The following is a 23,772-nucleotide window of genomic DNA, read 5'->3' on the forward strand; positions in this document are numbered from 1 at the left end:
TCAAGAAATGTGGTCAATGGAGTGTAATTGTGGACACAGAGATGGTTTGAGGTGTGTATACTTCAATGCTAGCAGTATCAGAAAAAAGGAAATGAACTTAAAGCATGGGTCAGTACTTGGAACTATAATGTTGTGGCCATTACAGAAACTTGGGTAACTCAGGGATAGGAATGGTTGTTGGAAGTTCCAGGATGTAGATGCTTTAAAAGAAATAGGGAGGGTGGTAAAAGAGGCGGGGGAGTGGCATTGCTAGTCTGGGTTAGTATAGCAGCTACTGTAAGGCAGTTTGAGAATGATATGTCGACAGAGTCAGTTCAGATTGAGGTCCGGAACAAGAAAGGAGCAGTCACTTTGTTGGGTTTTTTTTTACAGACCTCTAATAGTTCCAGAGAAGTAGAGGAGCAGATTGGGAGGCAGATACAGGAAAGGTGCAGATGTCAAAGCGTTGTAGTCATGGGTGACTTCAACTTTCCAAATATTGATTGGAAAAATTATAGTTGTAATAGTTCAGATGGAGAGGATTTTTTCCAGTGCATTCAGAAAGGATTACTGACACAGTATGTAGATAGACCAACACGAGGACAGGCCACTTTGGATTTGGTGCTTGGCAATGAACCGGGCCAAGTGTTAGACCTGTTGGTAGGAGAACATTTTGGCGGTAGCAATATAACTCTGTTACTTTTACAATAGTCATGGAAAAGGATAGGTACATACAACAGGGTAAGGTTTATAATTGGGGGAAGGGTAATTACAATTCTGTTAGGCAAGAACTGGGTAACATAAAATGGGAACAGATGCTGTCAGGGGAAAAGCACTATTGAAATGTGGATATTGTTTAAGGAATACATTCTGCTTGTGATTGACATGTTTGTCCCTAGCGGGCAGGGAAGATGCAGTCAAGTGAGGGAGCCCTGCTTCTCAAGAGAGGTCGAATGACTGGTTAAGAGGAAGAAGGATGCTTATGTAAGATTTAGGAAACAAGGAACAGAAAAGTCTCCAGAGGGATACAAGTTATCCAGGAAGGAACTGAAGAAAGGGCTGAGGAGACCTATAAGGGGGCATGAGAAAACCTTGGCAGATAGGCTCAAGGAAAACTCCAAGGCTTTTTTCACATATGTGAGGAATAAGAGAGTGACTAGAGAAAGGGTAGGGCTGATCAAGGATTGTAAAGTGAATTTGTGCACGGAGCCTAAAGAGATAGGAGAGCTCCTTAATGAATACTTTTCTTCGGTATTCACAACTGAGAGGGATCTACTTGTAGAGGAGGACATTATGAAACAGGCTGGTAGGCTAGAGGAGTTCAACATTAGTAAGGAAGATGTACAAGGAACTTTGAGGAAGTTGAAGATAGATAAGGCCCCTGGGCCTGATGGGATTTATCCAAGGATTCTATGGGAAGTGAGGGAAGAGATCGTAGGACCTTTGGCGATGGTCTTCATGTCCACACGTATAGTGCCGGAAGATTGGAGAAAGGCAAATGTCACCTCCTCGTTCAAAAAAGGGAATGGGATGAACCTGGAAATTACAGGTCAGTTAGTCTTATGTCAGTGGTGGGCAAATTATAGGAAAAGGCTCTGAGAAATAAGATTTATGGTCACTTGGAAATGCACTGTTTGATTCATGATAGCCAGCATGGATTTGTGAGTGGTAGATCATGCCTCACAAACCTTATTGAATTTTTTGAAGAGGTGACCAAACACGTGGATGAAGGTAGATGAGTGGATGTGGTATACCATAAGACCATAAGACATAGGAGTGGAAGTAAGGCCATTCGGCCCATCAAGTCCACTCCGCCATTTAAATCATGGCTGATGGGCATTTCAACACCACTTCCCTGCACTCTCCCTGTAGCCCTTGATTCCTTCTGAGATCAAGAATTTGTCGATCTCTGCCTTGAAGGCATCCAACGTCCCGGCCTCCGCTGCACTCTGCGGCAATGAATTCCACAAGCCCACCACTCTCTGGCTGAAGAAATGTCGTCTCATTTCAGTTTTAAATTTACCCCCTCTAATTTTAAGGCTGTGCCCACGGGTCCTAGTCTCCCCGCCTAACGGAAACAACTTCCTAGCATCCACCCCTTCTAAGCCATACATTACCTTGTAAGTTTCTATTAGATCTCCCCTCAACCTTCTAAACTCTAATGAGTACAATCCCAGGATCCTTAGCCGTTCATTATACGCTAAACCTACCATTCTAGGGATCATCCGTGTGAATCTCCACTGGACACGCTCCAGGGCTAGTATGTCCTTCCTGAGGTGTGGGGTCCAAAATTGGACACAATATTCTAAATGGGGCCTAACTAGAGCCTTATAAAGCCTCAGAAGCACATCGCTGCTTTTATATTCCAACCCTCTTGAGATAAACGACAACATTACATTCGTTTTCTTAATTACGGACTCTACCTGCAAGTTAACCTTTAGAGAATCCTGGACCAACACTCCCAGATCCCTTTGCACTTCTGATTTGCGAATTTTCTCACCGTTTAGAAAATAGTCCATGCCTGTATTCTTTTTTCCAGAGTGCAAAACCTCACATTTACTCACATTGAATTTCATCAGCCATTTCCTGGACCACTCTCCTAAACTGTCTAAATCTTTCTGCAAATCTTTCTACATGGATTTAGTAAGGCGTTTGACAAGGTTCCCCATGATAGGCTCATGCAGAAGATAAGGAGGCATGGGATGGGGGAAATGTGGCAGATTGGATTCAGAATTGGCTGACCCTTAGAAGACAAAGGGTGGTAGTGGACGGAAAATATTCAAAATGGTGCTCAGTTACGAGTGGTGTGCCACAAGGATCTGTTCTGGGTCCTCTTCTACTTGTGATTTCTATAAATGATTTCGACTAAGGAGTGGAGGGTAGAATATTAAGTTCGTGGAAGATACGAAGGTGGGTCACATTGTGGACAGTACGGAGGCTGTTCTAATTTACAAAGGGACATTGATAGGCTGCAGAGCTGGGCTGAGAAATGGCAGATGGAGATTAACCCTGAAAAGTGTGAGATGATTCATTTTTGAAGGACAAACTTGAAAGTAGAATACAGGGTCAACAGAAAGATTCTTGGCAGTGTGGTGGAGCAGAGGGATCTTGGAGTTCATGTCCACAGTTCCCTGAAAGCTGTCACCCAGGTGGATAGAGTTGTTAAGAAGGAGTATGGCATGCTAGCTTTCATTAATAGAGGGATTGAGTTCAAGACCTGTGAAGTTATGCTCTAGCTATACAAAAGCCTGGTTTGGCCACAACTAGAATATTGTATCCAGTTCAGGTCACCTCCTAACAGGAAAGATGTGGAAGCATTGGAAAAGGTGAGAGGAAATTTACCAGGATGTTGCCTGGAATGAAGGGAAGGCTTTACGTGGAAAAATTGAGAGAGCTGGGGCTTTTCTCTTTAGAACGACAAAGGATGAGAGGTGACTTGCTAGAGGTGTACAACATGATCACAGGTATAGATAGAGTGGACAGCCAGAGACGTTTTCCTAGGGTGGACATAAATACTATGAGGGGCCATAGTTTTAAAGTGAGTGGAGGTAGATATAGGGGAGACGTCAGAGGTAGGTTCTTTACTCAGAGAGTGGTCGGGGCGTGGAATGCATTGCTGGAGAGGGTAGTGGAGTCAGCCTCATTAGGGACATTTCAGTATCTATTAGATAGGCATATGGATGCTGGTATAAGGTAGGGGTGGAGGTTAGATAGACCTTAGGATTAGGGTAAACGTTTGGCACAACATCGTGGGCCAAAGGGCCTATACTGTGCTGTACTGCTCTATGTTCTATGTTATAACAGTTAGGTATTTTCACGTCACTTTATTCACCGAGGAAGCATATTATTGCAATCCTAGACTGCCTGACCTTTTAAGTTGTTAGAAGTTTTCATCTCCTTGTCTTTCCACTGTTGGCAGTAAGGACCATTGAGGTGTTTTCAATGGGCGAGTATCACTTATTGCCCTACCAACTTCTTACTGTCAATCGGCTATGTGACTGCTGCAGGGAGGTTTCCAACACTTGACGGATGACAACATATTTTCCAAATTGCCAATGATTATGGAAGCTGTGCACAAAACCACATTGCTAACTTTTACCAGCAAACTCAGTCAAGGAAAATCAAGAATTACTGTCAAAACCAATAGCTCAGAATATTTCCCCAGCTGAGTTGGAGAGAAGGAAAGCTTTATTGATGGAATAGATCAATGATGAATGTTGTGGTTCAAAAATCAAAAGCATCACAATTTTTCATTTTTATTATTTTGGCAAAGCTGGGCATATGATAACTTTGTAAAAGCAAAGGAGCAGAAGTATACTATCAAGCCTAATAGTCTGATCCTTTTTCCGTCTGTCCATGGGATGAGGACAAGATTATCATTTGCTACACATGTCCAATTACTTGGAGAATGAAGTGGTGAGCTGCCTTCTTGAACTAGAGCAGTCCCTGTGGTGCTGGAATACCCACAAGGTTGTTAGAAGGAAGGGAATTCCAGAACTTTGATGCAGCAACAGTGAAGGAATGGTGATATATTTCCAGTGAATGCTGTAGAAAGTGCACACTGCTGCCATTGTGTGTCAGTGTTGAAGGAAATGCAAGTTGAAGTTGATGGATCAGGTACCAATCAGTGCGAGCTGTATTATCCTGGATAGTGTCAAGCTTCTTGATCGTTCTTGAAGTTGCACCCATCTAGGTAAATGGGGAGGAATTCATCGCACTTTTGAATCGTGCCTTGTAGATGGTGGTTGGGCATTGGGCAGAGTTACTTGTTGCAGAATTCCTCGTATCACTTCTCTTGTAGTCTCATCTATGGCTAGACCAGTTCATCATATGTGGGTTCATCTAGAAACAAACATCTCCCAAAATGTACCCCTTAACCCGAGTCCATCCAACTGAAAAGTCCACTATTGATGCAATTTAACAATCACCAAAGATCTACAGTAAAATATTTAATAAAAATGAACAACTTCTGTAAATTGCCAATCTGATCAACTTTGATTCAGACTTTCTTTTCCTCAATTAGTTGTTAATGTTAACACTTTGACAGATGATGAAAAAGAAGCTAAGGATGAAATATTTTCTCTGTATAATATCATTGAAAGTCTCTGCAGATGAGGAAAAAGCCATGCAGGCACTGAAAAGTCAGAAGTTTGTAGGAGTATGTCCTGATGGTGTAGTCAGAGGACACAAAGCTATTACTGCTGTCTGAGAAGAAAGATGATCATAGTGGTTGTGCTACAAATTGAAGCAGTGAGAAGATGAAAGGTAGGATTTATGTGAGTATTTATAACCCATCCAATAAAATGGTGACATTGAATTCAAGAGAGCTGTAAACAGTAAAATGCTTTCAGTATAATTGCAAATATTAGCATCAGCAATTCTCATTCCTTTACTCCTTTCTTTATTCCTTTCTTTGGGCTGAAGGTTAACTCAATGGTATTATCTTGATCATGTCATTTTTTTCTTTTTTGAAAGACAAATCATTGTTGGTATGTGGGCATCCCGGGGGGAGATGAAAATTTTGTCATTCTGTCCCTTGGAAAGAAAATGAGGGACATACATGTACTGCTGTAGACTATGTGCTGAAGGGACTTGCATAAGTGTGGTAAGTAGGGAGTTCCATGATCTTAACTTGGAACCAAAAAGGGAAAAGTGATAAATGTCTATCCCAGGCATATATGGAAAATTTCTGGTCTCTTAGTTGGCCCTTGCATCTGTTCTGTACCACGAGTACTTTCTAGGCCACAACAAATCTGTAAGATCCTGCGTGGTCTTGACAGGCTAGATATGGACAGCATGGTTCCTCTTTTGGGAGAAACTGTATTAGGGATCACTGTTTAAATATTGGGGTCACTCATTTTCAACAGAGATTTAGGTAATTACTTTTTCTGTTCATAAATCTTTAGAAATATCTTTCTGAAAAGGTGACCATAAGCCCATAAGACATTGGAGCAAAAGAAAACCATTCGGCCAATCAGCTCTGCTCCACTATTCATTGAGATAATTGCTGATTTGATAATCCTCAACTCCACAATCCTACCTTTTCCTCATAATCTTTGATTCCCTTAACTGATTGAAAATTTGTCTATCCCAGCCTTGAATATAGTTAACAGAGCCTCAATAGCCCTCTGTGGCAATGAATTTGACTATTTAACTACCTTCAGACAGAAAAATATTTCCCACATCTATGTGTTAAACATGAATCCCCTTACTCTGAGATTATGCCCTCAATCTTACAAGGAGAAACAACCTCTTCAAAATTAGGGTATCATGGTGACTCAGTAGTTAGCGCTGCTGCCTCACAGTGCCAGGGACACAGGTTCAAGTCCGTCCTTGGGCAACTGTCTGTGTGGAATTTGCACATACTCCTTTTGTCTCCATGGGTTTCCTCCAGTGGCTCTGGTTGTCTTCCACATTCCAAAGATGTGCAGGTTAGGTGGATTGGCCATGTTAAATTGTCCATGGTGTTCAGGGACGTGCAGGGTAGGTGGGTTAGCTATGGAAAATGCAGACTTATAGGGATAGAGTAGGGTGATGGGTCTGGGTGGTATGCTCTTAGACCATAAGACAATAAGACATAGGAGTGGAAGTAAGGCCATTCGGCCTATCAAGTCCACTCTGCCATTTAATCATGGCTGATGGGCATTTCAACTCCACTTACCTGCAGTCTCCCTGTAGCCCTGAATTCGTTGCGAGATCAAGAATTTATCAATCTCTGCCTTGAAGACATTTAACGTCCTGGCCTCCGCTGCACTCCGTGGCAATGAATTCCACAGGCCCACCACTCTCTGGTTGAAGAAATGTCTCCTCATTTCCGTTTTAAATTTACCCCCTCTAATTCTAAGGCTGTGCCCACGGGTCCTGGTCTCCCTGCCTAACGGAATCAAATTCCCAGCGTCCACCCTTTCTAAACCATGCATTATCTTGTACGTTTCTATTGGATCTCCCCATAACCTTCTAAACTGTAATGAATACAATCCCAAGATCCTCAGCTGTTCATCGTGCGTTAAACCTACCATTCCAAGGATCATCCGTGTGAATCTCCACTGGACACGCTCCAGTGCAGAATGTCCTTTTTGAGGTGTGGGGCCAAAAATTGGACACAGAATTCTAAATGGTGCCTAACTAGAGCTTTATAAAGCCTCAAAAGCACATCACTGCTTTTATATTCCAACCGTCTTGAGATAAACAACAACATTACATTCACCTTCTTAATCACAGACTCTACCTGCAAGCTAACCTTTAGAGAATCCTGGACCAACACTCCCAGATCCCTTTGTACTTCTGCTTTACAAATTTTCTCACCGTTTAGAAAATATTCCTCTTCAGAAGAGTTAGTGTGGACTCGATTGACTAAATGGCCTGCTTCCATGCTATAGGGATTTTCATATTTACCCTGTCAAGCTACCTAAGAATCTTATATGTTTCACTAAGGTCTTTTCTCATCTTCTAAACACCAAATACAAGCCCGCCACACTTAAACTCTCCTCAAAAGAAAATTCAGTCAACCTAGATTCTCTGGACTTCCAATTCCCGTGTAGCCTTCCTTCAATAAGGGAAGAAAAACTTTTCACGTATTCCAGTTCTGGTCTGACTAATGTCTTGTATAGTTTTTGCAGAACCTCCCACTTTTATATTCCATTCACTTTCAAATGAAGTTCAAATGTTTATTTGTCTTCCCTATTACACAATGAGTTTGAATGCTGGCTTTTAAGGATTTGCACACAAGGACCTTCAAATTACTCTGTTCTGCAGCTTTCTGCAGTCTTTCTCCATTTAAATAATATTTAGCTCTTCTATTCTTCCAGCCAAAATGATTAACCTCATATTTTCCCACATTATGCTGCATGTGCCAAGATTCTGTCCATTACCTTAGGGGTAGGCAGGATTTCAGACACAAACTTAACATTCATAAACTCATTGAATGGTGGGGCAAGATTAAGGGACTGAATGGCTTGTTCCTACTTCTATCTTTTGTTTGTATATTCATATCTCACATAAAGGATGCAAAGAGGATTGCTCAGGAGAAATTGTGATCATTTACATTCCAAATGCACTGATTGGTTGAGGACTGGGATATGCCACCCAAGTTTCTGCTTGGCTTTATCCCAGCAATGTGAGTTGATAATCAGTGCCAAATATCAGAAATCGAGCAACGTATAAGTAGTGTTGATCTTAAGCCTTTTGCCCTCACCTGAACCATGATTTGGTATGGAGGCTTCACAAGGAGGCTAGTGTCACACTTCTAGATATGTCTTTCAGAGCCAAGGTGTCAATACTACTGGGGGAATGAACTCCAGGCACAATCTGCTATGGCAAATCCCCTTCCCAAAAACAGACATCTGGAACAACACAGATTATGTTCTTGTCTACCTACAGTGCAGTACTTGAATGTGGCAGTTCCAAAGTGTTGTCTTTCATAATCAGTTATGAGAAGTGAAGCAGAAATGGCAAATCTATGTGAGACTTCTAATGGATTTGCCCATCTGACTTGACACAGAGCCAATTGCTGCCAAGGTTGTAAATGGCTGTGTTTGCTTGAAGCAGTAATTTTTAATATTTGTTCTCATAAAAGGAATAAGTTGCCAATAAATTGCAATTTGCTTCTAGATGGGTGGCATAACACAATCACCAGATGCATGATAAATGTAATTGCCTCTAGAAGGGTCTCACATTAAAATAATTACACTCCACCCTGAATCAAAAGAACAGTAATTTATCGTTACATTGAGCATGTGGTATAGTCATTTTCTCTCATTATTGTGGAGTTGTACTCGTAGTGAAGTTGGCAAAGTTCCGACCCTTTGTCCTTGCAAGCAACTTGCAGGCTGAGCCTGTAACGAATGATGTCCCCACCCCTCACCCCATTCCTCATGTTCCCTTTGTGTTTGAGTCCCCACCCTGAAGGGGATCCCAGCAAAACTTTCAGATGATACATACCTGCCTGACTAGTTTTGTGTACCTCAGAACAGTGCTCCAGTATGTTCATTTCCAAGTATTACTTTTTTTTAAAAAAAAACTGGTTTCCCCTCTATGCGATTACCTGTTTCCTGCTGTTCTCATTCATTCCCTCTATGAAATTGTTAATGTTCCTGATTTACTTCTATATTCCAAATTCATCCCTGAGTCTGTAGCTTTGTGAGTTTCCATGCCTTGTTAGCCATACTCTCTCCTCGTACCGAGACCAGAGTTATTCTGAGCTGTGAGATACACATCTCCCTCAGTTTACTACCCTCTCCTATGCTATATGGAGTCCCATACCTCTCCATGGAAATGTCCCCTTTCACATTTATCAGCATTCGGTGACCCAGTCTCATCTCCAAACTTGAGCTTTGCATTTTCTTCAGGACACTATGGACTGCGTCCTGATAAATCTTCACTATTTTTAATGCCCAAATCTCCAGGATTGACTCTGACACAGCCCTGGACTAATTTAGCAGGACAGCCCCCACTGAGAATGGCACATCCCTTGGACTGATGCCTCCACATGTTTGCATGGGGGGATTTCAGAATGTGGGAGAGAGTCAGTGTGTGAGAAGCTGATTTAGCATTCTTGATGATCTAACTGTAATCCCTCAACTGGTTGCATGTGACTTTCAGGACTGACAGTGATCAACCCCCACAATGAGATTGGTCAAGCCCGTTGACTGAGTCTAGCAGTGACCCCTGAATGATTATAGTCCCCTTTGACTTTCAGACCCGGCCGTTTGATTGAAGCACATTCAGCACGTTTTCTGTGTAAGCTATTGGCACTTGCTGTATATGTGACATTGAATTAACAGGTCACCATACAGTAACATTTCTGCATCCTTGACTGTTCAGTTCTCTTAACAGTGGCAAGCTGCCTGCCTTTTCCTTTGTGCTAAAGAGCAATACAAACCATCCAGTCACCTAATCAGTACAATGTGAGTGAGCACTAAGACAGCAAGCTGCCAGCTGTAAGGTAAATCTTGTGTAGAGGTATGAGATGCATGGTGTCTCTGCACACAAAGTAGCCAAGCAAAAACATTCAAAGCATATCTGAGCTGCAAAGTCCTGAAGGACTGAAGCGGCATGTGAGTTAATCTGAAAACTAACAGTGATGATGTGGTGAAACTGCTAATTTGGTAAAGCCCACTTAATGAAGTCCAGAAGAGGAGAGTGTTCTTGGATCATGCAGCGATGTTGTGGTGAAGGCAGAGTTGGATGAAAACCTAAAGAAATAATTGGTGAGTTGCTGCAATCAGATAATGTTCTGATGTTCATGTCAGTAATTGGCATGTCCGGTGTCTCAGGGAGAGAGGGGAGAATGCAGAGGTGCATAAAAATGAGAGGAGTTTAGCTATGATTGAGATATAAATGCATGGAAGTAAGGTTCAACAACCAGCAACTTGGCATTTTGCTGTTGTTGCTGCAACAACTTGGCATTTGAAATGGAAGGTAAAAAATCAGAAATTTGTTTCTCAGTTTTCGGAATCTGTCTTATTCTTGCCATATTTTCACAGCTATTTCACGATTTTCCACACTGCTGCCCCACCCTTCCCCTCTATTTATTTCCCAGCTCCCTTCCCCATCCCCAATCCTGATGAAAGGTCCCAACCCGAACAATTGACTCTCCTGCTCCTCTGATGCTGCCTGACCTGCTGTGTTGCTCCAGCTCCACGTGTTGACTCAAGCTCCAGCATCTGCAGTTCTTGCTATCTGAGTGACTTACACTCCCCCCTTTCCTCTCACATGCATTCTCTCATTTCCCTCTTCTTCTGTCTGCTACATGTATCTCCTGCAACCTGGTACTCTGTTACGTACTTTCTCTCCCTCAGCCATATGCAGGCATTGGATTTGGAAGGGACCAGCCTAGGGCTATCTACCACCGAGAGGAAGGAAATGAGTAACAACATCAAATGAACCCCAGTGTCCTTGTTGAAATGAGCTCTAAGAGCATTCAGGCCATACCTCGGCAGAAACAATTGCAATGGACTGGATACATAGCTGAAAAGCTTCTCCCAACCAGTCTCTATTCTGCCTACTCTCAATGGCTACAATTCTATGAGTGGATGAAGAAAATGCTACAAAATCATTCAGAAGCTCTGTGAAATGCAGCAGAAGTTTGCTAAAAATTAGTCAAAACTGTGACAAATTTGATCATCAAGCAAAGTCATGGTTTGGATGCAAGAGCCTGAATGATGAGGTAGAACGATGGCCAAGAATGAAAACGAAGGAATCAAGTCCAACATTCAAGATCCACTGTATTGTGGTACATCCTAGCCCATGTACCCTAAGATCTATGGGTTATGCATAACCCTATACATTCATGTGAAGTGCCAAGGCAGAAACTCATGACGCTGAGGTGGTGTCATCCTCAAATTGAGGGATGCATAGTAATCATGCAGAGCAGCTTGTGAAAATGGCTGATTTATGGATATTTTTAATTTTTAGTTCGGCAGATGTGTGAGACACAGTTTCTCCATGGTACAATTTCAATATGTGTATTATTAAAGAATAAAAACAGATGACATTCACTGAATTGATACCATGGCAATAGCTTGAATTTTAGCAAGAATATACAGAGATGATTTGTGGTCCATTGTTGCATTTGTGTCAGTGTTAATTAGACAGTTGGGACCCCAGTTTGTAAGCCAACATCTGACAGAATTCCTACTAGCTTAGCTCCCTTCTGGGAATGTGGTATCATCCTTATATCTGCTTTAATAGTAAAAATGTGGAAGTGACTAACTCAGATCTAGCCAATAAAAAAAACCTAAATAAACAGAAATAGGAAAATTCCCAAGTCTTGTGGATTTCTCAAAGGTCAAAAATTATTTATTTAACTTACTTGATTCGACTTCAACATAAAGTTCCTTTCAGTTATTCTGGGGAAAGAAGTCACTGGAATGACTAGGGATTTATGAATTATTTGTCTTGATGTATTGGACTGTTATACAGTGGCTGCTTACATTGGAACTTGCTGAAATGGGCTGTCCATGTTCTCTGTTTGGCCCGAAAATGCCAGCTCCAAATGTAAATGATACATTTCTAGTTTTCCTTTTGTGGCTGTAGCGGATGGAGCTCGGAAACTGTTTTGCTGTTCTGTTGAAAGCAAAATATAAAAAATGATAGCTTTTTACGAATTTGAATCAATTGCAGTTACTTTTAATTGTCTAACATTGTAGCGTTTTAATAATGAAAGATAGTGAGCTCATTCATGGGCGAGTCTTTTGGAAGCAAGCATGAAGAAGACTTAAGCTAGTATGGCTGGAATGAGAGGGCTGCAAAGTGGGGAAAAGGAAGCTGCAATGGGGTAGAGAGAGACTGTTAGGGAGAGAAAACTGTTTCAAAACTGTGAACAAATGAATATCCTGTTAATTGAGACTCAAGAAAAGTTGAAGCCTCTGAGGCAATTAATTCTTTGTGACATGCTATGGATGCTCTAAGGCTGTACTTATGGTAAGAAGGTGTTAACATTTAACAGCTACAGACTGTGGGAAGAGTAGCTGTGCTGACTATGGGTAGACTATTGGTCTTCAAGTGTTTAAGATGTTAGTGGGGCAATAACAAAGTTGCTGGAAAAGCTCAGCAGGTCTGGCAGCATCTATGGAGGAGAAAACAGAGTTAATGTTTTGGGTCCGGTGACCTTTCCTCACGCCTGATGGTGGCTGGGAGAATGTCAGTTTATATGCAGAAAATAGTTATAAATAAAAAATTATAAATAGTTATGCTTCAAAGTGTCTGTTTAATTCCAAAATAGAATGGAGTTAGAGGTTTAGAAGATGGCGTATTAATATTTTGACCTGGATACAAATCCTATGTGATTTACCTTGAAGATACATCTTGAGAAGTGTAAAATCAATTGAAATCTATAGTAGCATCAAATCATGGGTTTTCAAAGGTATTGCTGAGACTCGCAGACATAAGTGAAGAATCTGAGAAAGAGAGCAGGAAGACAGAGACAGAATGTCTTGCAGAGAACAGGGAAAATGCTGATGTTGCAGACCACCAGATAAAGCATTATTTTGAACTTGTGTTCAGATTGAATAGATTGTATTTAGGAGGATTTAAAGGAGACTGGAAGATTCATCGAGCTTAGACTGGATGGAGAAAGGTCAGGTACAATACTCACAGTGGAAGAGCATTCTGGGATTGACAATTCCATCAAGGAAAGGAAAAATGAAGCAAGCCATCAGGAGCTGAGGTTAGCATTGGGCTGGTTCCTAAACAGGAAAATGTTTAATCAAGGAAGAGTGTGTAATATAATTACGGCAGAGGACTTTCCGCTGTGTTCTAAACTAAATGGGGAATTCCTTGTCTGTCGTTTAAGTTAGTTGACTAATCGTTGAATAATAAAATCGAAAGAACTGCAGATGCTGTAAATCAGAAACAAAAACGGAAGTTGCTGGAAAAGTTCAGCAGGCCTGGCAGCATCTGTGAAGAGAAATCAGAGTTAATGTTTCAAGTCTGGTGACCCTTTCTCAGGATGGGAAATTCTGAAGCTGGCGTAAAGGAATCATAGATATATGCGGGTATGGACCTGGACCAGAGGAGAAAAGTGAGTCAGGGTAGGAAGAGATGAGTTCTGTGGGGCAGGAGCAGGCTGAAACAGTGGGTCTGCCCGGACAGTCCTGTTTGTGGATTTTTGGAAGGAGGTAGAAGTGAGCTATGCAGGGCAGAAGGACTACCAGGCAAACAGGAGGCTGGAAGAACACAGCAAGCTAGGTAGCTAGCCACAATGCAGACTGGATTGCTGTGTTCCTCTAGCCTCCTGCTTGCCTACCTTGGATTGCAACATCTGCAGGTTTTTTGTCTCTAGCCTGAGGAAAATCAGCTTGGAGGCAGTTGTGGGGGAGGGTGGAGATCACCAGATAAAATGGGGTCAGTGAGTGTAGTTGATACTATGGCCTGATGTGCAATGGTGGGGTCATAGTTCGGGGGAGCTGGGAGGAAGTGCTCAGCCTCTGCAATATAGAGGTCAGTATGGCAGGCTACAACAGCACCACTATTATCAGCAGGCTTGATAACAATGTCAGGGTTGGATCTGATTGCAGTCAGTTCAGAGGGAGGCAGGTTGGATTGGGAAAGGGGGTCAGAGAACTTGAGATGGCCAATGTCATGTTGACCATTCTCAATGAACAGGTCAAATGCAGGTAAAAGGCCAGAGGGAGGGGTCTAGGTGGAAGGAGTGTTAGAGCTGGGATAAGGACTGTGGGACGGGGGAGGACTCCAGTCCAAAGAAATGGGCACGGAACCTAAGACAACGGAAGAAGAGTTTGTCATCATGTTGTGTCTGAAATTCATTAAGGTGGGGATGCAGAGGGACCTTTAGCTGAGTATAGATGTGCAGTATCAGAAAGCAGAAGGTTAGGAGGAATGGGCAGGAGGCGGGGTTGGGGAAGAGGATGGAGTCAGAGGGAAGGGGAGGGGAGGAAGATTCTAGAGGGCCATGGGTATCCGAGTTGTTGCATCTTGTGGGCCTTGCTGCTTGAAAGGGAAAGAAAAAGTTTCTTCTTAGCACGACAAATGAGCCGGGGGATGAAGTGGAACTGCAGAGTGGTGCAGCCCTGAGCCAGCGTGGTGATGTTGTTGGAGAGAAAGGTTGAGAGTGTGCATGTGGCACTGCATGGCACTGAGTATGGATCTCGGGATGTGGGGAGAGTAGCTGTCTGTGGAATGTTAAACATCATGGAGATACCTGTGATCTTGGGTGGATGTAAAGCATGAGGGATGAAAATTCAGTTGGAATCCATTGGAATGGAGTTTGAGCCAGAGACAGATGCTTTGGAATATGATATGGCTGTGGAAACGTGTTTTAGCAAATACTTAGTCAAACACCAGAGGTGACAATGAAATTAATGTCGGTAGACGGGAAAAGCGATTGGAACTGAAATCCTGTCCGAGAGAGGCGCGTGCATAGAAGAGAGGGGGCAGTGAGTTAAATACTGAGTAAACCCTAAAAAATTGCAGATGCTGTAAATCAGGAACAAAAACAGAAGTTGCTAGAAAAGCTCAGCAGGTCTGGCAGCATCCATGAAGAGAAATCAGAGTGCCCAATTCTGAGGAAGGTCACTGGACCCAAAACATCAACTCTGATTTCTCCTCACATATACTGCCAGACCTGCTGACATTTTCTGGCAATTTCTGTTTGTCTTGTCAATGATTAGATAATGGTGTTTTACTGTGCTTGTCACAATAAAGGCCTTTAAACCTAAAATCTTGTAGTGTGATTCATTTACATTGAAACTGCAAATTCAAAATCTTAAAAAAATTACTCATCTCTACAGAGATTGTGACATATGATGGGTATTGCCAGTAATTGGTCATTGCCCCAAAAAGATACATTCACTATGACTTGTACCAACATATCAATACTACAAATTAAATCAAAAGTGAAAAAAAATTACAGTGCATTAATGTTAAATATTTAAACACAATGAATTTGCCTCATATTAAAGAACAATTGATCTAAATGTATATTTATTTCAACAATCATATTCAGAACTTTAATTCATTTTTGATTGGATAATCAAAAATAAGTTATCTGACATAGTTTATTTGCATAATAATGTCATGCACATCTTAAGGATCTGTTATTATTTTTACCTTTATAAAATTTGATTGATAAATTAATAATCAAATAAAAGTTAGCCACAAAGGAGTCATATTACCTTCCTTTCAGTTTTCAAGAACCTGGTAAGTAGAGTCAATCCTTTCTTTTTTACTGCAAGCTTCAGTACATTAAACAATTTTGGTGTATTTTGCTTGGGATCTATTAGGAATATTGACCCTTTAGCAGCATCATTTTTGTCTTGACCCTTCTTGTCTTTTTCAACAGGAAATAATTTTCTGAAAAACAAAATGATTTATGACGTTTAGAAAACATGTAACATTTCAATCCTGTAAAGGGTAATTGTCTATATTTACAGTGGGAGCTTATCATCACATCCATAAGATTCCGATAAATTCAAATATTTTACTATAATGTGCTCATTGAATATTGAAGTAGGCTATTTTAAAACTTATTGTGAATTAGTCATTATGACCTATCTGGAATTTGAAGGTTACTTACATTCCACTATCAATCTGGAGCGCAATGGCTTATACAATCTGTAATTCCCTGCATCTATTCACCAAACACAATAAATTCACAACCCAGCAAGAATTAGAATTTAAAACACTGAAAAATCTTATTTTCTAAAATACCGTTATCCATTGTCATTCTGCACGGGTGACAAATACCATTTTTTATGTACAGCGTTTGTCTTCTATTGATGTTTCTTAAGTCATGTGTCTGACTTCTTTGTTGAGTAGTCAATTGTTGGACTACTTAATACTATGTCAATTGAGCACTATACTTTGTAATATTTTCAACATTCAATTCATTTACATCAACTCATCTTTACAATGTGTGAGTGAATAATTGACAAAAGGAGGAATTGGGCCCTTAATTTTGTTATTGTCGCTAAAAAAAGCATCTAAATTTGATCTGGTTATTATAGCTTTTGTTATACTGCCACTTAAATACATATTACATATTTGAGGTACAAAACTGGTCTCAACTCCAGTTACACAGTTTCTGGTGATTCCTTTTAAAACTCATTAAAATATACAAAATTGGCCTACAGATCAAGTAGAGACAGCATGAGATGCAAATTATTACTGGATAATTACAGCAATTTCAAATTTGCAGAATTCTGATTCTAAGCTTCAGAATCTGGCTCAGATGAATATAGAGTAGCAAAACATGTGCAAGATAATTCTTGTGGAGAATAAACCAATTGACCTGAGGTCAAGCCCAGACTGACTACATATGTGGAAGAACCTGTCAGTGATAATCTCCAAGCTTCTGGTTTGCTTAAGATAGCATTCAATATCACAGATGATTTGTACAGGAGAGTGGGTCAGTTTGTTACTATGGAAACTCAGTGATGGAAGCATCAGTATGTTCAATGGAAGTTCATTTGTGATGAAACAGAGCTATTTGAAATCCTTATAAAATATGTTAACCCTTCATTATTCTTTTTAATTTATCATTATAACATATTTACTGCTGAGGTCAGCTTATAAAATACTCTTTAATACACAGTCATGATAAAATATTTACCAATAAAGGACCCATATAAAATACTTGTATAGTCCTACTGATATATTTTGTAATAATCATCTGTATGAAACAGCATTTATGTCAAACTCCTGTGACTTTACATGGATTTTGATGGTAACGTTACAGACAGGGTCAACGTAATAAATTACAAAATAATTATTGATTAATTATAATAATGTAAAGTATACCATGTGCAAATATTAAGAAATGCATTCAAAAATGTTCCCAACTTTTCACTCAGTCTAAATCAGTGGGAGGCTGTTGTCAACAATCATAGGGATAGATCTTAATAAACTTGACAGGTTACACTTTGAACATTGGGAACATTATTTAAAACTTCATTGATAACAATGTTTTGTGGTTGTTTGGCAGGTCTTAGGGTCATAGATTTGTACACTTATACTAAAAACTTTAAAATTCACAAATCTCAATGCTGATCCCTTTCAAAAGTGCCTACTTAAAGCTTTAACTGGTGTAGGCAGACAGCGACCTATCATGTTCAGGTCTTACCTGTGATCTCAGGTATAGGAGAAGGCATTGCAAACAGTTCTGGCTTGTCTCCTTTCCCCTGCTCACCATCAAAATATCTTATTTTAAGTAGATTCTGTGCTAATATAAAATCAGCATTAATTTTAACACACGGGGGAATTCACAGGCCTTGGGAATTCTGACAGATTAAATAAGGGAATGAGGACCTTCATCTCAATGATCTTGGGTGTCGGGGGCACATTTCAAAATTTGCAGATGACAAAAATTTGGAAGTATTGTGAACTCTGGGAGAACTTAAAAGATTCATGCTACTAGATTTGGGGTAATGGGAACTGCAGATGCTGGAGATTCCAAGATTAATAAAATGTGAGGCTGGATGAACACAGCAGGCCAAGCAGCATCTCAGGAGCACAAAAGCTGACGTTTCGGGCCTAGACCCTTCATCAGAGAGGGGGATGGGGGGAGGGAACTGGAATAAATAGGGAGAGAGGGGGAGGCGGACCGAAGATGGAGAGTAAAGAAGATAGGTGGAGAAGGTGTGGGTGGGGAGGTAGGGAGGGGATAGGTCAGTCCAGGGAAGACGGACAGGTCAAGGAGGTGGGATGAGGTTAGTAGGTAGCTGGGGGTGCGGCTTGGGGTGGGAGGAAGGGATGGGTGAGAGGAAGAACCGGTTAGGGAGGCAGAGACAGGTTGGACTGGTTTTGGGATGCAGTGGGTGGGGGGGAAGAGCTGGGCTGGTTGTGTGGTGCAGTGGGGGGAGGGGATGAACTGGGCTGGTTTAGGGATGCAGTGGGGGAAGGGGAGATTTTGAAACTGGTGAAGTCCACATTGATACCATATGGCTGCAGGGTTCCCAGGCGGAATATGAGTTGCTGTTCCTGCAACCTTCGGGTGGCATCATTGTGACAGTGCAGGAGGCCCATGATGGACATGTCATCAAGAGAATGGGAGGGGGAGTGGAAATGGTTTGCGACTGGGAGGTGCAGTTGTTTGTTGCGAACTGAGCTGGGTGTAGAGGTGGTCACGGTTGGGACCAAATTGGGAAGGCTGGGCCTCCTGCACTGCCACAATGATGCCACCCGAAGGTTGCAGGAACAGCAACTCATATTCCGCCTGGGAACCCTGCAGCCATATGGTATCAATGTGGACTTCACCAGTTTCAAAATCTCCCCTTCCCCCACTGCATCCCTAAACCAGCCCAGTTCATCCCCTCCCCCCACTGCACCACACAACCAGCCCAGCTCTTCCCCCCCACCCACTGCATCCCAAAACCAGTCCAACCTGTCTCTGCCTCCCTAACCGGTTCTTCCTCTCACCCATCCCTTCCTCCCACCCCAAGCCGCACCCCCAGCTACCTACTAACCTCATCCCACCTCCTTGACCTGTCCGTCTTCCCTGGACTGACCTATCCCCTCCCTACCTCCCCACCCACACCTTCTCCACCTATCTTCTTTACTCTCCATCTTCGGTCCGCCTCCCCCTCTCTCCCTATTTATTCCGGTTCCCTCCCCCCATCCCCCTCTCTGATGAAGGGTCTAGGCCCGAAACGTCAGCTTTTGTGCTCCTGAGATGCTGCTTGGCCTGCTGTGTTCATCCAGCCTCACATTTTATTAATCATGCTACTAGATTTGCTCAGTTTCTCCAGAATTCTCTGTGTTTGTTTCAGATTTCCAGCAGTTGCAGTACTTTGCTTGTATTCAGATCCTTTTCAATTAAGAGCAACCTAAGATTTTCAGCCCACCACTGCTGGGATGAACCCAGCTTCAAGCTGCAAGGTGGCCTGTTATCTTGCCCTGGTATCTTTGGCTGAAGAGGCAAAGCACCAAAAGGTAAGATAAGGTATGCTCTGAGCATCGAAGTAGGCTTGAAATGAGTGAGCACAATGAGAACAAGTAAAGAGCTCTGAGGTGCAACCTTGCCCAGCCCATGACCAGCTGGATGTGTGTCCCTGAGTGCACAGTGTCCTTGCTGCAGCATTATCATGGTATTGCCAGTGCAACATTGAAATGCAGAAATTTCCTCTATATGGATTGGAGATGTGCCATGCGAGTTCTTAGAGGCTGGCACATATCAGATGCCAGTGTCCGTGGACATGGGTTGTCCATTGCCAGCGGTCATACAATGTGACCTGAGATGTTGGTGCCCAGTGTCAAACATGGAGGTCAGAAGGAGGAAACAGTGAGTTGAATCTGCCTGATACTCGATCTGGTCAAGCGTCCTGATGTCAAATTTTTTTTGGCAAGTTAGGAATCTGAACATTAAAGAGGTGAGTTTGGCTGTTAACAACGTGTTTAACGATCAGTATTTTACATTACATTTCATTACATAATTACTTTACATTATTGTAATCTGTGAACTGGCAGTTTGCCATTGCCTCATGGGATCTTGCCAGGCCACTTATGAGAAGCGTACAGGTGGACTGAGGTGACCTTGACATCATGATGGACTGCGCCAGGCTCCTCAACTGATTATGCCACACATCTCACCGTAGCTCACTTAACTCAGGCTCCTGTAACAGTCTCGCTGCCATTTCTTCACTGTTGTGAATCAAAATTGTGGAATGCCCTTCCAGACATTACCCTGAGTTTTGCTACAAGTTATGGACTGTAACGATTCAGGAAGGCAGCTCACTCCCACCTTCTCCTAGAGCATTTAGGGATGGGCAATGATTTTTGGCTTAGCAAGTGATGCCCACAACCATGAATGAAAGAGAAAAAGGGGCAAATGCTTCTGAAACTGCCTATTAGAAGCTCTGGATTAAACCATTGCTTATTTTGTAGACAGAAATTAAATATAAATGTCCAATACCAGGTTCTCTTCCCATGGCTACCTTAGCAACCAATTCATGTTCGGATCTTACCCGTGATCTCAGGTTTAGGAGAAGGCATTGCAAACAGCTCTGGCTTATCCCCTTTCCCCTGCTCGCCATCATTAAACTTAGAGAGAAGGCCCAGAGGTAGATGGCAAGGTGCCAACAGGTGGGTGACAGAAAGGTACTTTCAGCAAGAGCCTGGTGAAAAGTCTCACTGCCCATCTTCCCTGCTCTCCTCACGCTCTGCCTGCTAATATTTTATAATGCCCGGAAATACACTTGCACAATCCACTATTCATTCTCCATATAAATGTCATTTTTTATTCAACCTTACCATTTCTGTAACTGTTCTTTGACTTGCAAATGTTTTGAAAATCTTTTGGGGTGTATTTTACTGGGAGACAGGTTAATCAGCAACCCCCCTCCGCCCCCCCCGATGTGAAATCTGCAGTGCTATTACACTGAGGGAGCCTTAATTATTGCTGAGCTGGAACTCTGCATCTCAGTGATACAAAGTCTTTTTTATGGAGAGCTTTCTAGTGTCAGGGACTATGCATCGGACTACAATTAGTTCCCACAGGAAAGTGAAGATTCCTGATCCTTGACTTCACATAAGTCTCAGATTTTGGACTAGTGATCCTCATGGAGGTGGGGTGGGGTGGGGGGGGGTGCTGCTGTGGGGGCAAGTAATCAATTTCGAGTTTGAGGCCAGAAGGAAGAGACAAAGGGGATAGAGGGGTAATTACGTCCTAAAAGGAGGTTACCTACCTCCTGCCGGGCAGCTACCTGTGCAGGCAAAGTGATTGGCTACTTACTTTCTTTCCCCCAAAGATTGCAAAATGTCACCAGAGGGAGAACGAAGCCCCGAAGTGGCACCTAATTGTCAACTTAAGGGCCAGAATGGGTTTAAGCTAGCCTAGTGCTTCACCTACCCTCTTTAATATGGGGCGCTGGATCAGGGAGGTGGTTGGTTTACCACAAACTTTAACTAATGCGCCCTGACTCCAAATGCACTTGTGTGGGAGGTGTACATTTCTGTTTGCTACTTAGTTTTCTTTACTCTCTGCACAATTTTTGATCTGCTATCTTGTTTACACTCTGTTTTTGTAATGCATTATCAGCTCCAGCTTTGTTTTGTACCTCTTTATAAAACCCTTTTTTATTACTTTACAGATCTCAGAACTCTATTTATTTCTGACAGTATGCTATTTAAACTTTCCCATTGTATGTATTCTTTCTTATTTGATAATTTAACTTTTTTGGTCTTTAATCTATATTTTTTGTTTACGTGGACTAATTGTCTTATTATTTCTTTGAGTTTAGCTTTATTCCAGTTGAATGCCTTTATCATCTTTTTCTCAGTAAGTTCCCGTTTCCTAAAGGTTTCCTTACACAACCTCCTTGTTGCACTGCACTCCGTAGAACTAGATTTAGCACACTGTTTCCTTATTGAACAAAATATACAATGAAAATTTCATTATAATTCCTGCAGCAGTGAGGCAGATATTAAGGTGTTAGTGGGAAATGTAACAAACGAGGAAGAATGTGAAGTGAAGCTTGGCATGAAAAGGATTGTAGAAGATTAAAACCCCTCAATTTAACCCAATAAGGCATCTGGGCAAATTGATGTGTCAAACATAGTGGTGCTGGAACTGAAAAGCTTGACATTTATTTTGCTGGCATTGAACAGAAAGAATTTTAACTCATACAATCTGCAGTAGGAGTGTCTATTTGATAATAGTGTAAGAATCTTGGGTGGAAGAATGGGACGTACGTATGGAACCAGATTCATATGGCGTGAAAAGGTTACATGTAAATGATGAATAAGAAGTTACCAAAGATGTGGAGAAATAATGGCAGATAAACTTTTGGATGGTGGCATGATTATTATGACAGATAGTGGCCTCAAAGATAGCTACCTTATAACAGAATCACAGAATTATGATGCAGAAGGCCATTTAGCTCAATATGTCTGAACCAGCTCGTTGAACATTATGATTTAGTTCCCTTCTCCTATGTTTTTCCTGTAACTCAGCACACTACTACCAATTAAGTAATCATCTCACATCCTCTAAAATGCTTCGATTGAACCTAGCTCTAACACTTCCAGGCACTGCATTCCAGACCCTAGCCACTCGCTCTTATTTTTAAATCTTTTTACGAGTGAACACAGTTCCTTTGTGTCTACTCTGTCTAGATCCCTCATGATTTTGAACACTCCAATCAAATCTCCTCTTAGTCTTCATCCAAGGAAAGTAGTCCCAACTCCTCCAATCTATCTGCATAACTAAAGTTTGTCATTCTTAGAACCATTCTTGTAAACCTCTTCTGAAGTCACTCTGAAGACTTCCCATCCTCTCTGAAGTGTTGTACTTATGAATGTCCACAACTATCCAACTAAAGTCTAACCAATGTCTTATACAAATTCAGCATTTGCTCCTTATTTCTGTAATCTATAGCGCTATTGAGAAAGTACAGGATACTGTATACTTTATTAATTGCTCTTGTCACCTGTCCTGTCAGCTTTGATGACTTTTGCACATGTATACACCCACACTCCTCTGCTCTTGTATATCCTTTACAGAATTTGTATTTATTCCATGCAGTCTCTCATTTTACCAGAATGTATAACCTAACACTTGTCTGCTCTGAACCTTTTGAAGTTCTACACAGACTTCCTCACATTTTAAAAAGCTTCAAGGTTTTTCATTATCTGTAAACTTTTGAAAATGTCCTCTAGGCCAAAGTCCAGATAATAATACATATCAAGGAAAACAATACTTCCAGTTGGCTCACAGTTCTGTAGTGTGACACTGTATTAAACACCTTTGGAAGTCCATACAACATAACTGTGTTATTCTTATTAGCCCTATAGATTACTCTTCTAAAAAGCTCTTGCAAATTATTTAAACACAATTTTCCCTCAATGAATCTGTGCTGGCTCTTCTTAACTTACCCCCATTTGTCCATGTGATTATTAAATCTATCCTGAATGATTGTGTGTAGATTTTGTCCCATCACCTAAATTAAACTGGGATAATTGCTGAAATTATTCTTCAGTCCTATTTTGAACAAGGGCATAATGTTTGCATTTCTCTAGCACTCTGGAACCACCTCTGTGTCGAAGAGTGACTGAAAATGTATGGCCGTGTGTCACAAAGCAAAGCTGTCTCTTCTCCACCTTAAATCATGCTTAACAATTAAATGTTAATGTGCCAGAAGGCTATATGCAACTTCTAATATCTGTGTTACCTGAAAAGTGGCTTGTGAAATACCCGTAAACTAGATGAAATTGATTATTTCCTGTGTTTTTGATTTAAAAATGTGTATTTAATGCTCTGTCTAAATAAAAGAGGGGAGTGGAAAAGTGAGCTGTGACTGTGAAGGGATCTCTTTACATACATCCTAATAATCAGGAGAA

The 23,772-nt window shown here is 41.5% G+C and overlaps 1 protein-coding gene across 3 annotated transcripts in view; it reads right to left on the minus strand.

The window, feature by feature from the left end:
* Positions 1 to 11,399: 11,399 nt before the first annotated feature.
* LOC125451905 (cyclic nucleotide-gated cation channel beta-3-like) overlaps positions 11,400 to 23,772 on the minus strand; it is a 132,246-nt gene continuing 119,873 nt past the window's right edge. For all 3 annotated transcript variants that reach the window (XM_048529640.2, XM_048529641.2, XM_048529639.2), the window contains 2 exons: positions 15,615 to 15,792; positions 11,400 to 12,045 (listed from right to left, as the gene is read on the minus strand). In XM_048529640.2, the coding sequence (XP_048385597.1) occupies positions 11,992 to 12,045; positions 15,615 to 15,792 (232 nt within the window). In that variant the 3' untranslated portion in view covers positions 11,400 to 11,991. The remainder of the gene's footprint in view (positions 12,046 to 15,614; positions 15,793 to 23,772) is intronic.

Source organism: Stegostoma tigrinum, chromosome 5 (genome assembly GCF_030684315.1).
Source record: "Stegostoma tigrinum isolate sSteTig4 chromosome 5, sSteTig4.hap1, whole genome shotgun sequence".
Taxonomy (NCBI): Eukaryota; Metazoa; Chordata; class Chondrichthyes; order Orectolobiformes; family Stegostomatidae; genus Stegostoma; species Stegostoma tigrinum.